The sequence below is a fragment of the Elgaria multicarinata genome, chromosome 2 (genome assembly GCF_023053635.1).
Source record: "Elgaria multicarinata webbii isolate HBS135686 ecotype San Diego chromosome 2, rElgMul1.1.pri, whole genome shotgun sequence".
NCBI lineage: Eukaryota > Metazoa > Chordata > Lepidosauria > Squamata > Anguidae > Elgaria > Elgaria multicarinata.
This window is the reverse complement of record NC_086172.1, coordinates 156,776,900-156,792,589: the sequence shown is the minus strand read 5'-3', so window position 1 is coordinate 156,792,589 and position 15,690 is coordinate 156,776,900. Positions and strand designations below refer to the sequence as shown.

Sequence of the window (15,690 nt, the reverse complement as noted above, 5' to 3'; positions counted from 1 at the left end):
ATAAGAGGCATCTTAGGAATCAGTCTGTGTGAAACTGCATTTAGCACGACCTCTCATTAAATAAATATTAAGCTAGAACAGCTTCCATGGTAATGTGTTTACAGTGTAGAAACATAACACCATAATTTCGGTGTCAAGCATTCAAATGATGGGCATTGATGCTCTTCCTCACATGCTTCTGATTTCGTAGCAATGTGGTAACAATCACAAGTTGAAAAAGGACAGGGAACAGATATGAAAGGGGAAGCCAGGTCCAGCTGTAGTATGAAAGATAACATGAAATCAAATTAGGGGCATCCAGAAGTGAAGTGATGGAGAAATGCTATGTTGTAATTTGCAACTGTCTGAAGACAAGGTGTGGGCCAGAGATGATGAAATTGCTGAAGTGGTACATGCAGCCATGAACAGGAAGATGGAACAATTTACAGATGGGCTAATAAGAAACAGAATTATTGGGAATATCTAGGAAGGTAAAACTTTAGCAGAAAATACAAGTGATCTTCATAACAGCATCAGTCTTCAGTAATGTTATTACAGGATAATTAGACTAAATATTGCAAGTCTTCAGCTCTGGCCTAAAGCTTCATGACGCTCTGGACACTGTTGAGTTGGAGAGTCTACATTTCAGGCCTCTATCCTCTAACACTTGTTAATTTCACCACAGTTCATAAGTTTTCCACACACTTCACAAACAAGTGACTTCATGGTGTCAGGCTAGAACCGGTAACCATCCCAACCTTGCACTTGTGTCCAAATCCATATTACATGGCATTTATTACATTGTTGTGGGGTTGGTAAAGAGAGGGTTAATGGTCCAGTTATACCTGAGTGCACCCTTTGTTCAATAAACTACGACAATATGTTGCCATGGGAACAAAAGTGTTAGCCCACTGCTTCTTGAAACACAATCTTTCTGGGGAATGTGCTGAATAGAGAAACCTAACAACGGAGGGGGAAGATCACTCCATCCCATGGCCAGCAAAGAACAATCCAAGTATATATGAATGAAAAAGACAGGAGACATTGTTTGACACAGAGGAAGAGAACATAGGATGCTGGATCAGAACAAGGGTCCATCTTATCCAGTACTCTGTTTCCATAGTGGCCAACCTGCTGTTGACTAGGATCCCATAAGCAGGACACCATGCAACAGCACCCTCCCACCCATGTTCCCTAACAACTGGAATATAAAGGTTTACTGCCTGTATCCACCAGAGAGCTGAGTTGGGGATTTGTAAGCATTTTAGGGTGGGAGCAATAGAGTTGGGCTATTGGAAGGTTTAAGCTGTGTGCCTCATCGATGCTCAACCTGTATATTTGGAAATAAACCAAATATTACAAAACAACTAATAAACCTGCAGTAACCTCCTCCTAAAGGATGCCAAGTTTAGGCTGGATATCAGATTATATTTCTTAATTATTAGAAGTGGAAAGCTGTGCAATGATGTCCCTGAAATTCTTTAATAGTTTGGGGAGTAAAAGGTCAAGAGTAGCTCAAGCTAGCTGGACAAGTTTGTGAATGATATCTTCAACTTCAGTTCTTTTGCTTGGTGGCTACTGGGTCAGGAAAGGTTTGTTCCCCACAAATGAACATGGGAAGTTTTTTTCTGCTTCCCCAGGGACATAAAAGACACCCACAATTAAAGAAAGGATCTTAGGAGGCACCTTGTGAAGCTCAAAGCCTGCCTTGTTGCCTATTTGAGGCAGAGGAGGAGTTTTTACCTTGGTCAGTTGGGATAGCAGACTTTGAATTTTAGCCTTTCCTTGCCCGGCTCAGCTTGGGCCAAGTGCTTGAGACATCTGTGCTTACTTTGTTTTTGTCAGTTGCACACTAGATTGTATAGATGGATTGAGAGGTTGTGGAGGGATGGTTTTGTCTGCCTTTTTGGGGGGCAGGGGACTAGGTGGCCTTTGATCTCCATCAACTTTATTATTTTATACTCTTTCATTTACAGAATTATCCTGTGGAATGGGTCCTTTAAAACAACAACAATATATCTATTGCTACTATAACCAGCTTGGAACAACTGGGTTCAGATGTAGCAATGTTTCTAGCTTCATATAAATCTCAGAATCTTTAGCAAAATGTTAATTGTAATATAGTATAATCATTTGTCTCTTAGGCACTTGAGATCTTCCATGGCTGTTCTCCCATGGCTATTCAACAATCATTCAACAGTGATGATTTCTACTGTATATGTGGTTTTAGATTATATTAGAAACTGTGACTAGCTGGGAGAGGTTCAGTATCCCATGACAATCTTTCTGAACATTCTTCCATGAGAATACCTTAGCCACAGAGGGCAGTGCTGATGCCCAGCTCACTTTCTTGGATAACCTGGGAAATCAAACAGCTTTCCTCAGATAGCGGTCATGTATTTCACATGTATTGAGGATATAGAGCGCACAAGCAACAGCATAGCCTCCCCAGTTAGAAACTCCTGTAAGAGAAAAGTGCCATTAATCATCATACTAAAATTTCTAACAGCACATTTTAAAAACACTGGTTAGAAAAATCAAGACCTGGGACTGTTCTAAAATTACATTTCAGAAATACAGCTACAGAAACATCCATAAAATGGTGGGAAATGTATACATTTTAAAAACTCAAATATGGAAATGTAACATCAGAAGCATACCCCAATCCAAACCCACCATGTTGATCAGAGTTGGTAGTTTGAGGACTGAGTCACAAGGTGACAGTCCTATAACACTTAGCTGAGAGTAAATCCCAGTGAATTAAATGGAGCTAACATCTGAGTAGATATGTATAGAATTGCACTGTAAATCCTTTCCCCAATTGCTCATAATATTACACTGATTTGTAAACGGCGAAGTGTAGAATCTAATGAAGTCCTTCTGCTGATGGAATTGCTTCCATCAGTGGAACCAGGTGGGCAGAGGTGATTCCCACGGCGCCTGTAGACCGCCACAAAACTCAAAAGGGTTGGAGGATCTTCTGAAGCAGATTGGGCACACAGGGGGAAGAGATTCCATTATGTGAACAGTCTTCCACTCACGATACTGGATTCTGTCCAAAGTAGTAAAAACAGAGGAGACTTGGGGCAGCATCTAATGGGGCTGCTGTACTCCTGCGAACTGTGCTTGCGCATTGGGGAGTTAACAGTCAAGGAGAATCCCAGCTATATTATACCCAGAATTTTTGTTTTAAGAACAAAAAAACAGTGATTACGCACATCATGTAACTTAATGTTCAACAAGAAAATTAATGTCCAATGCAAATGTTCCATTTACGTAGAGGTGTTTAACTTATTCTTGATTTACCTGCAACAATTGTAAAATCAGCTTCCACATCACAAGCTATAACATCTCCATTTTGAATGTATTTCTTTACAGCTTCTTTTACTTTTCCCATCCCTAATTCATTTCCTCCATCCCCAATGCCTAAATTAAAATTAGAAAGGTATAGTAAAAATATCACACTAGTTTTCAACTATAAACCATGAATGAAACATACATTGCCAATGTTTTCAAATAATTTGTAGGACTTGAATTCAATGGGCTATACTCTTGAGTTGGCATATTTTTATTTATTATATTTTTACGAGTACCATCAAACGGGGAAATCACAGTTCCTTACCATCACTTCTCTGCCCCCGCTTTTGTCCTTTACTTCCTCTTTTTCCCTGAGAAGAAAGAGGAAGTAAACAAATATCATGGGGCCCATTCAGGGGCTGTTTTTATTGAGCTACTTTTCCTGCACCAGCAGGAGATTGCGGCACATTTCGTTTAAAAAAAATAGTTGGATTAAAAGGGGTCTATTTAGTGATGGAAAACGAGCGGAAGGCACACGGGAGGTAGACGTCATGGTCTAAAGGACGTCAGAACATCCGTAAGCCATAATAAAATGCTCATCTGATGACACCCTATATGGCCCAGTAGCCAAAGCTTTCTGGGTAGTTCACAATAAATTAAAACCACAACATAAAATACAGTATAAAACTTAAAAGCTGAAGTATAAAAGTAAAACCAAAATAAAACCTAGGAACAATACAGAGATTTAAAATACAGTATCAGATTTAAAAAAACATACATAGGATTGCAATGTAAATTATTGGTAAGTAGGTAATCTTTTGCAGCATATATCCTAGATTCTACTTCTGCTCCTATTACATTTCTTTTTTTATTACCCAGTTATTTAAAATTATGGTCAAGTTTATGACACAAACACGTGGGCATTCAGTTTCTTCACAGCCTAATTTAGCTTTACTAGGGTTGTTAAGGGACAACACTCTCCCATGTTCTCCAACTGCTGAATAGTATTCCTTTAGATATGCTAGCACAGTATTTAAGATGTCACAAATTATGTATATTTCATTTCTAAACATCCATGTTAAAGTGCTGTTATTTCTCTAGAGATGTAAGGCAAGATAATAGTCACCACTTAGGGATTCAATAGGTCGGCCTTCTCCAACCTGGCGCCCTCCAGATGTGATGGACAACAGCTCCCATCATCCCTAGCCAACATCCCTCATGCTGGCTAGGGATGTTGAGAACTGTAGTCCAGTATACCTGGAGGATGCAGGGTTGGGGAAAGCGGCTATAGTTTATCAATACATGCCACACTTGAGCAAAGTGCAAGACACAAACTGTATTGATCCCCAGGGATTCCTTCTTTGCCATCACTTGGGTTTGGTGCACTCAGTTCATTTTGTTATGGCACCGGACTTTCCCCCAAGATCTGGGCAAAAGAGTTAAGGCAGCCTTCCCCAACCTGTTGCCCTCCAGATGTGTTGGGCTGCAAATCCAACCATTCCCATTCCGACTGGGAATGACAGAAGTTGCAATCCAACACATCTAGAAGGCACCAGGTTGGGAAAGGCTGGGCTAATGCATCCTTGCCAGCACCTTGGTAAGACCCTGTGCTAATCTTCAATGCTTCAAATATACAAAATAACTAACAAACACTGCTGGAAGATCTGGTGACATTTTCTTCCCAAGCCCTAGGGTCAAGTCAGTATGGGTAAACAAACCAAGAGGACTGGTCTGTAAAAAGACTTAATTGTCATAAGGAGTTAATAATAATATCAGTAACAAGAGGATATTATTTAAAATGTATTTTGAAATATCAACTATGCTTGGTTACACGCAAATGTCTCTGGGGGTGGGGAACACTCTACTCCAAATATTTAACAACTTGATTCAAACACCCAAGAAGATGCAAACATTGCATCTTAAAGATGCATTTTTAAATGTTGTAAACCGCCCAGAGAGCTTCGGCTGTGGGGCGGTATATAAATGTAATTAAATAAATAAATAAATAAATAAACAAATCTGACAAGCCAGAAAAAAACTGGGAAATGGAAAATGTTTATTTTCTAAAATATAGCAGTATAGCATTCCAATATTTGACTCTTGTGATTTTCTATTTGAGTCTGGTAAATATCACATAGCTATGATTAATTAAATTTAGAAGGCAATATATATTCTAGAAAAGTGACTTGAAAGAATATCTGTATTTAGAGGTATAGTACATAAGTAATTAAGTGCCTGGTATGAGATATTTTACTGTGACTGAGAGTTCTATCTGTATGACCCTGAAGACCTGAACTTATTTAAGGTAACTAGGCATTGCCAGACCAACTCCTTAACAAATCTTGAGCTGCAATCCAGACGCCTCATCAGTTGTGCTACATATGCAAGATGCACAATTCCCAACTTTGCATAATGGACACCAATCCTGATTTTCCAGCTAGTATGTAATAATAGTAGTATACTTTTCGGGCCACTGAAGAAATATTGGCACTTACCTGTTGTAGTAATTCCAGGGATAGTTTGTGCAATTAGAAAGAGTTCATCAATGGGATCCACTAAATGCTTAATGTTAATTTTCCTTACATTGTAATAATTGCCATCAGCAGCCATCCCAGCACGCTCTATTGCTATCAGGTGATGAAATCTAATTAAAATGAATATGAATATTATGAGAAATGGATTCAAAATTCATTGCTAACGGATGGCCTTGCTTCATCTAACATTGCTCTTGAATGTCACCAAATGACACACTGGATAAAGTGTGAGTGGATTTGAAAGCCAATGCACACACTTCTGATATTTCATGCCATGTATTGTGAGGAATGTTCTTTATTTAACAAACACCCACCTACTCTCCAGCTTGTCGTAATACTGAAAACACTAAGCGGGCTGATTAAGCTAAGTTTATTATTATTCTATTACAGCTATTCACCAAAGCATTGACAGGTTATTTTAAAACTATAAACAGTATCCTCCACTCTTCTAACTTGTTCTTTTTTCTGTTTCTTTTTTTCTTTCTTCTTCTTCTACATTCCCCGTATCACACCAATTCCCTAACATGTCCTCCAGTTGCTGCAAGGGTATGCAATACATCCTCCTGTCTATAAGATCTGGGTAAGATTATTCACCAATAAATAGACTATTCTCTCTATCAACAACTTGCTTCTTCTCCTGCTTTCCACCTCAATCTTTTGTTCTTTCCATCCGCTTTCCCTGATAGAAAGGCTGAAAGACTGCCATGAGAGTAAAAAACATTGTCTTCCTGGGTTTGGCATTCTTTTGCTTTTTTGGTAACATACCTGGGCTTCTCTTTATTTCCATCTTCACATAAAAATTGCAAAGCTGAATCTGCAGAATCACTATGATAGCTAATTATAGGGATTGGTGTATCCAGTATCCCTAGAGTATATGGAAATAAAAAATATATTCAGTGAAATTATTCAGCGTAGAAGAAAAAGACAGCTAGGATCACAAAATAATGAATTTATTTCCTTGCACTTTTCACATTTTATCAGCAGCTCATTTTATCTTCCCCAAAATTAAATTGTGCTAAGCTCTATGTTCAAACGTTTTGGGACCCTGTCCTCTTGCAAAATCGTAGGATTAATGTACAAATATGCTTTAATTATACACTTCTTTGCAATATCACTAGAGGTGTCATCAAGCCAAAATTAAGCAGTTGCATGTCCTACTTATTTCAATGGGAGAGAGTTAAAGATGTGCTTAATTCTCTGCCTTCAAATCAATTTTTAAGTTTTCCTAGATCATGTCCTAATCACATGGGGTGATTAGATTCTACAAGATTTTGGATGGAGTATTTAATTGATGTAAACTGTAATGTCAGTGAACTGCATGGGGATACTGTTGAAAATGGTTCCCTGTAACATCTAGAAATACTCACCACATGATTCACATTTTAAGTTTCCCCAATTCCCCCACAACACATCCACTTGTGGGGTGGGAAATTCACAACGTGATTAGGCTGAATTATGCGCATGTGGTGACAAGCGCATAAAGGGTGAGCTTCTATCCCCATTTTCTTAACTGACTCCAGCCTTCCCAACCAGTCCCTCCATTTTCAAATATCATTGTGGAAGGGGTACCTGGTGGCAGAGAGGGCCAACAAGCAACAGGAGAGGTTTTGTAGGCCTCAGATTTGAGGCCTATGTATGAGAGCCTGTTGCCACCAAGGTGCATGTTAATGGTAGTTTCTAAAGCCCCTTGGACCAAATAAATGACCTGGGCTGGAAACTACAACTCTGACATACACAACTTTGGAAACTACAACTCTGACATACACCAGCAGTAACATACACTTCAGAGCATGCTTATGAGCTTCAAAGTCCTAAGGATGAAGCCTATAAGCCTTTTCCTGAAACCAGCCATTAGTTCCCTTCTCCTTCGCAAATGGTAAGTCTTCTTGGGAGGATGGAGATTCGAAGGAGGAGTGGTTAGCGGCACAAACATGATCCAAATATCAGTGGGCTTTCAGCTTAGTTTGTAATGGGCCTAGGAATGCTGAACTGGGACTGCTTATTTCTGATTTCCTAATTCTACAATTTGTCACCATCTCTAGTGTTTTCTAAATTTCTGATAACTGAGATTTCTGAATTACAATTGGAGGAGCCATGACCTCATGCATAAGGTAGAATGGACAACACCTGCCGAGGACAGGCAATCCTGCTGGATTTCTGCAGTGGGAATAACTGGATGATCCAATCAGACTTGATATAGAAATGCAACAGAATTACCTGCTCTCAGTGGAGGCTGATTGGAAAGAGGCAAGACCATAGCAGGCAGACTCAGCTGGGTATTGACTTTGGTACTCACAGGAGTCTTTACCTGTTTTGTTAAATTTCTCACAACACATTAGCAGTACTGTCATCACACACTAATATGCCAGGGCATCTATTTTGGGAATTACTGTCTTAGACTTTATGGCAGGAAGGGGCAAAATTACAAAAGTTACAAAAGTAGAAGGCCATACCATACCTTGTTCAACGGCTTCCTTGATAATTTTTTTATTTAAATTGAGAGCTCTTTGATCAGTGACTATGACAACATTTTTCCCTAAGGCCTTCAATATAGCTGCCATTGCAATGGCTCCGGGAGGTCCGTCATTCTCTTCTGGTGGCTCATATTGGAAATGGGTAGGAAATCCAGTAGTGATCAACACCGACTGTGCATGGGAAATGGACAGACACGCCTTCAGAAGTTCATCCTGAGTACACAAATGTTGCACACCTCTGTCCCCTAAACATGGAGGGAACATTTTTTTTTAAGACTGAGATCATTCCTGAGCAGATTACTTTGCTATTAACATGTTTACTGACGTAGCATTCACCTATGCCTTTCAAATATGGACTAATCCATGCTGAATGCTGATCCATAGGAATTTGCATACTAACAAATGTAAAAGGCAGCATGGAAGAGAAGAAAACCACACTACTACTATGCTAGCTCTTTATTCTAGCCAATACCACAATGCAAGTAGTTTGGTGGCTCCAGTTCTTGCAGAAGTTATTCACTTTGGCTTCCCTTTGCTTTTCTACCGATTTGTACTGAACACTGAGAATCTCTAACTTACTCATGTCCTTCAAAATTGTTTAGGAACACTGAGGTAGTAGAGATACAAGCTATCCATTAGTCATCACTTTTAAGGCTTTGGCTAACTTTACTCACTCATTTATATTGACTTTGTAATAAACACGTCAGTGGACGGGAACCATGTATTCCTGGATCTTTCAGCACTTGTGAGCGCTAGTTTGGAAATGGACTCCTACATGGTGCCTGGATTCAGTGTCTTGATTTCCCCTTTGGTAGAATTACTGAAGGAAAATGTACTACAGATAACCTTTCTTTGATACCAATTTTACACTCATATCAACAATGATTCTGGGTTTGGTTTTTTCTTTGCTCTTACCTGGGTCCACTCCTATCATGTCTTCTAAACATCTGATTTTTTGTACAGCTGCTGCTGACGTGATGCTATAATGCAAAGGATTCCGACAAATACAATAGACTTCAGGGAGTTCTTTACCATAACCACATGCAGGATCCTCCTCTTTCAAATCAGTGATGAACATGCAACCAGGAGAATGGGTGAAAGCCAATGGGGACTCTGAAAGAAAGAAATTCTTAAAAGGCAATAAAGAAAAACTTTGCAAGGCATAATATTTGAGAAATCTTTAGAAAGGAGGGTATTGGGAATATATTCAGGCATACACTAAGGAAAGATAAGGCACAGCTGAGGGCCAAATTATATGGGAAATTGGCACAAATGGGAGCTTCCCTTGAAATGCAATAGCCCCTCACAGCCTTAAGGAGTGGAAAGGAGAAGTTTAACTCAATTCTTTGAAGATGCTAAGACTTCCCTGTGGTAGGTATTTACATAACAAGAACATTCACTTTAATTCCATTCATGCAATTAAGATCATGTCCAGTTTAGCCCCAAGACAGAAAGCAAGGAACCAGCTGCCCAACACCACCAAAATAAGCTCTTTATTTTTGCTTAGTCATGTTTCAGAGCATTTGATGAACTTGGAATCACTCTTCACCACATTCGGGAACAAGGATGTGGCTATCTCAGCACCAAAAATCCCTGCAGCTGAGATTCAGGCATAATCTGCATTGCTTGGGACTTTGCCATCATTTGTAAAAGTTGAAATCAAGTGTACAGTACAACAATTCCAATGTACTATGATTTTCCTATCCACTTTGTATTTGCTTTAAGTTCAAATACATGACTGCAGAATGATCATTAACTCTAGTAGGAGGAAATTAAGTTGATTACTTGTAATTGATGTTCTGTGAGAATGGGCCCCACTAATTTACTCTCATATTTTTCATTTTTGATTTAAACGCACTTATCACACTTTTCAGCTGACAGAAATGAAATAAAATACAATCCAAAGCTAAGATAGCAGTAGAGCAAATAAAATCTTAATGTTGAAATAAACAATCAATCTAGAGGGCTTCGGCAAATAAAATAGTCTCTGATGCTGAAAATAAATTAGATTCAGCATTGGGAAAGCCTCCTTGGGCAGAGTTTCAAGGCACCACAACCGAAAAGGCCTGATCTCTGATGGCTGGGAGGCCCAGAGAAAAGACTCTGATGATTGTCTTAATTCTTTCAAGAATATTGTTATTAATACTCTTACAGCACAATTCTATGTGTGTTGTTTCCTCAGAAGCCCAATGGGGCTTATAGTGTGCATTAGAACGTCAGCCTTAATATTAGTGATGGCTTAGTTGCAGCAGATACATGCAACTAAAATAAGAACCTCAATGTGGGATGAAATGCCTGTCAGAATAAAAAAAGTTAAACATGCAATGAAAAACAGTTCAGAGGGGGCCAAATGAATCTCTTGAGGCAAGATTTTTCACAAACGTGGCATGGCCAACCAGCCATAGCAGCTGTCAGGCAACAGGGCAGGCTGGTATGGGAGGAGATGATCCCTGGACATCCTTGACCCAAGCGATTTAGTGCTCTAAAGGTAGTTACCAATGTTTGAATTATTCTCGGAAATGAATTGACAACCAAAGCAGCTATTTGTCCACCATGCCTGGGTCCAGCTCCAGCTGAGAGCCCCCTCCCTCCTGCTACCAACTGTCTCTGCAGAGGCCACCAGTGAGGGAGGAAGCAGCAGCCAGGCACTTCTCCACCGTGCCTGGGTCCAGCTCCAGTTGAGAGCCCCCTCCCTCCTGCTACCAACTGCCACTGCAGAGGCCACCATGAGGGAGGAAGCAGCAGCCAGGCATTTCTCCACCGTGCCTGGGTCCAGCTCCAGCTGAGAGCCCCCTCCCTCCTGCTACCAACTGTCTCTGCAGAGGCCACCAGTGAGGGAGGAAGCAGCAGCCAGGCATTTCTCCACCGTGCCTGGGTCCAGCTCCAGCTGAGAGCCCCCTCCCTCCTGCTACCAACTGCCACTGCAGAGGCCACCATGAGGGAGGAAGCAGCAGCCAGGCATTTCTCCACCGTGCCTGGGTCCAGCTCCAGCTGAGAGCCCCCTCCCTCCTGCTACCAACTGTCTCTGCAGAGGCCACCGGTGAGGGAGGAAGCAGCAGCCAGGCATTTCTCCACCGTGCCTGGGTCCAGCTCCAGCTGAGAGCCCCCTCCCTCCTGCTACCAACTGTAACTGCAGAGGCCACCAGAGAGGGAGGAAGCAGCAGCCAGGCACCTCTCCACCGTGCCTGGGTCCAGCTCCAGCTGAGAGCCCCCTCCCTCCTGCTGTCACCTGTAACTGCTGAACTTTCCAACTAAGATTGTAGTGCCTGAGTTTGCTTTCCTTTCCCCCCTCCTCCTCCTCCCTCCCAATCCCCTTTCCTTTTGTGTCATGTCTTTTAGATTGTAAGCCTGTGGGCAGGGACTGTCAAGAAATACTTTTGTAAGCCGCCATGAGAGCCTTTTTTGGCTGAATGGCGGCATAAAAATCCTTAAATAAATAAATAAATAAATATTGATGGCAACACACTGCAGATCGCTGAACAACAACTCCTAGCACCTTCAGGTGGATGTTACATAGTATGGGGGACATAATAGAAGGACAAGGGACTCTATAGGCCAACAATTAAGATATTGAACAGGTTCCCACAGTAGCAACTTCTTGAAACAATCCTCCAGAAACATGCTGGTCAGATAATCCTAAATGATAACGTTGTTGATAGTAATGAACACCACTGAGAGATCCAGCAGAACCAACAAGGACACACTCGCTCTGTGCAGTTCTAGTACAGAACATCCATCTATACAACCAAAGCTGTCTCTGTCCCAAAACAAGGCCTGAAGCAGGACTGAAATGGATCTAGATAATGTTTATTTCAAGCTAATATAAAGGGAAGCTAATTAAGGAAACACAATGCACCAATAAACTTTTCTACCTGTGGTAGTATTCTACTAAGGGCCTTGCTAGACCAGGGGTTAGCGCGGTGTGAGGCCTGTCCTCACCCCTGTGCATCCAGATGACGCACAGGGGATCCCAGCCTCAGCCAGGCCTCGAGCCGCCCTGGCACCGTGCTAACGGGAATCACTTATAGCGCGGTTCTTCCTGCGGTCCGGACCTCAGGTTGGGCTGAGGCCAGGACCGCGGGTGTGTAGCCAGGTCGGCCGCTTTTCCCAGCTATTGGATTTACTCCTGAGTAGCTGGGAAAAGCGGTGGACGGGCCGCAGCGCTCCACAGGAGCGCTGCGGCCATCAGGGCTACAGTGGGGATATGCAGGGCGGGTGGGAAATGGAGGCCGGGGAGATCAGGGGGAATCATGGCCCAGGGGACATCGGGGGGGAATTGCAGGTGGGGGGGACATTGGGCGGGGGATCAAACATCGCGGATGGGGGGGTGGGCGGGGGAAGGAGAATGGGGCCGGGTGGGGGAAGAACGGGGCTAGGCGGGTGGGTGGGGGAAGGAGAACGGGGGCGGGGGATTGGAGAACGGGGCCAGGGGGGCGGGCGGGGGAAGAAGAATTAAAAACAACAACTCCTACTTACCTTTCCTGCGTCCTGCCGCTTTTTTTTTAAAAAAAATGGCGGCCGCAACGGCTCTCCTCCAGAGCTCGTCACGGCTCACGTCTGAATAAGAGTAAGATATCGTGTTATTCATAACGCGAGGTCTCCCCTCCTCTCCCCCGGATTCTCACTGAGGTCTAGCAAGGCCCTAAGTGTACTACAACTTTTTGAAAGGCTCTCTGTAAGTTTAATTCTGAGACAGTAGGGCAGTATATGGACTCTCAAAGGAAAACAAGTGTGTCCACTCTTTTCTTTTTTGGGTGGTGGTGGTTATATCTACATTTTACTGAGTATTTATAACAGAGCATTTATAATTATTATAAATTATTATAATAATCTTACTATACACATACTGCAATTGCTGACAGCCTCTACCCCCGTCACCCCACAGGCCCAGAAGACTGGAACATCCCCAAGATGAGCCTGTACAGTGTCACCATAGTCTGGGCTGGAAAGGTCTCGGATTCCCAACAAAACTGTAATTCAGAAATGATAAAAGCACATTAATATCGTACCAGAAGTAATGATTTAAAGTAAAAGAAAATAACACTGGAATAATATTGTAAAAGAACAATTATTGGAGCAACCCTACACATATCTACTCAGAAGAAAGTCTCATTGAGTGGGGCTTACTCCCAGGTAAGCCCTGGGACTACAGGACTGCAGTCTAAAGACCTGTTTGTGGACAGGTAAGTACGTAACTTTGCAATGGTGATGTTACCATTCTTTACATTTAGCTTCCATGACTTCTGGGACCTCTTCACACTTCTCAAACCAACTCCTGTCCCTATGGCCTGGGTAAAGTATTAGTTCCTATTAAACCAACAACTTTTCTTTTTGTCACAGAAGGCATCAATTGTGTGCTTCCAATTACTATCTTCCATGACATCAAATCAGCTAAACCAATGGGTGTCAAAGGCTTCACTAGCACACCATAATATAAGTCCTTTTACTGACTCCTAAAAGCCTAATCCAAAGAGGCTGTTACCTGTGACAACAAAGTTTGCTCCACTGAGGCTAAAATACCATTCAAAGCTTGGCATGTTAGACGAGCCATGTACACTTTCCAGTTGGCACACTACCCTCCTAATGAATCTTATATTTCATTTATTTATTTATTACATTTCTATACTGCCCTATAGTTGAAGCTCTCTGGGCAGTTCACAAAAATTAAAAACCATTAAAACACATTATACAAAGTACAAAAAGAAAAGTATTTACATAAAATAAAGTACAAAAAGAAAAGCATTTACATGGAACACACACAGAGACAGCAAATATCTAAAAAAAAAATTGTTAAAACCATCAGCCAAAATGATCCAAGACCTAATTTAAAACTCATTATAGGCTGCAAAATGCCTGAAAGGAGAGCAGTTTTAACCTGGCACCAAAAAGGTAACAATATTAGCGCCATGTTAAAACTGTTCTCTTCTCTCAGGTGGATCTCGTCAGGGATATCATTCTATAAATGGGAGGCAACCACCGAGAAGGCCCCTCTTTCCTGTTGCCACCCTCCGAGCTTCCCTTGGAGGAGGCAGCCAGAGGAGGGCCCTGGATACTGAGCATAGTGTGTGGGTCAATTCATGTCATGAGAGCCGCTTCTGAAATCTCTTCATTGGCTTCCAATTCACTTCAGAATCCAATATAAACTTCTCCTGTTAACCTTCAAAGCTTTTCACGGTCTAGCTCCTTCCTATCTCTCCTCTCATCTCACACTATTGCCCCGCTCGTGCTCTTCGCTCCTCTGATGCCATGTTTCTCGCCTGCCCAAGGGCCTCTACTTCCCTTGCTCGGCTTCGTCCATTTTCTTCTGCTGCCCCTTAGGCCTGGAACACTCTTCCAGAACATTTGAGAACTACAAGTTCAACTGCAGCTTTTAAAGCTCAACTAAAAACTTTTCTTTTTCCTAAAGCTTTTAAAACTTGATGTTGTGCAGACTTCTACTGTTACTTTCTACTGTTAGTTTTACCCTACCCTGTGCCTGCTTACCCTACCCTGTACCTGTTTGCATTCTCTTCCCCTCCTTATTGTTTTACTATGATTTTATTAGATTGTAAGCCTATGCGGCAGGGTCTTGCTATTTTCTGTTTTACTCTGTACAGCACCATGTACATTGATGGTACTATATAAATAAATAATAATAATAATAATAATAATAAAAACCAGCACCTTGAATTTGGCTCAGAAACATACAAGCTGCCAGCGCAAGTGGGCCAGAGTTGGTCTTACATGTTTGGTTCTTCTGGTCCTCATTATCAATCTGACTGCTGTGACATGGGGAGCTATAGCTGGAAACCATGGAGATAAGAAATGACTTTCTGCTCATACCAGGTAATATTGGACCCAAGCCATGGTAAATTGATGGCAGTCTTACTTTACATGTCAGTGTGAAAGCTGGTTGTCTATTCTTGTAATTCTGTATAAATTTATAATTCTGTATAAAGAAGAATGTTACCCAGACAAAGCTGTTTCTCTCTCTCTCTCTCTCTCTCTCACACACACACACACACACTATATTATATATTGCAGAAATATATTTAAAAATGCACTAACCAGGGTTACCAATGTGAACTGGTGCTCCATGTGATTTTTTCATTGAATAGGTGGTTCGCACAACCACTTCCAATTTGTCTTTAGGAATAGGTCTCATGGTTACTACCAGATTACAATGAAAATTTTCAGTGTCACAACAGGGCACGGCAGTCTGATAAAGTTTAACAACATTATCAAGGCATTAAGAACTATTGGAAGACATTTTCATCTCAAAATATTATATACACTTGAAGAATTTATAAAGCCAATGTTTAACACATTCATAATATTCAGTGGGCATCCTGAACAAATCCTCATAATTATCATTGAAGTGCAAGCCAGAGCAAGGATAGGCAATGTATAGTGTGCAGGATGTGTCC

At 41.5% G+C, this 15,690-nt stretch overlaps 1 protein-coding gene across 1 annotated transcript in view; it reads right to left on the bottom strand.

Moving 5' to 3' along the window:
• The window catches only part of DGLUCY (D-glutamate cyclase), a 32,385-nt gene that overhangs the window by 2,175 nt on the left and 14,520 nt on the right, over positions 1 to 15,690 (bottom strand). Inside the window, exons 5-12 of the mRNA XM_063117959.1 lie at positions 15,332 to 15,482; positions 13,132 to 13,254; positions 9,200 to 9,397; positions 8,269 to 8,529; positions 6,576 to 6,675; positions 5,772 to 5,920; positions 3,286 to 3,405; positions 2,290 to 2,441 (exon numbers count right to left, since the gene is read on the bottom strand). Of these exons, the coding sequence (XP_062974029.1) occupies positions 2,347 to 2,441; positions 3,286 to 3,405; positions 5,772 to 5,920; positions 6,576 to 6,675; positions 8,269 to 8,529; positions 9,200 to 9,397; positions 13,132 to 13,254; positions 15,332 to 15,482 (1,197 nt within the window). The 3' untranslated portion in view covers positions 2,290 to 2,346. The remainder of the gene's footprint in view (positions 1 to 2,289; positions 2,442 to 3,285; positions 3,406 to 5,771; positions 5,921 to 6,575; positions 6,676 to 8,268; positions 8,530 to 9,199; positions 9,398 to 13,131; positions 13,255 to 15,331; positions 15,483 to 15,690) is intronic.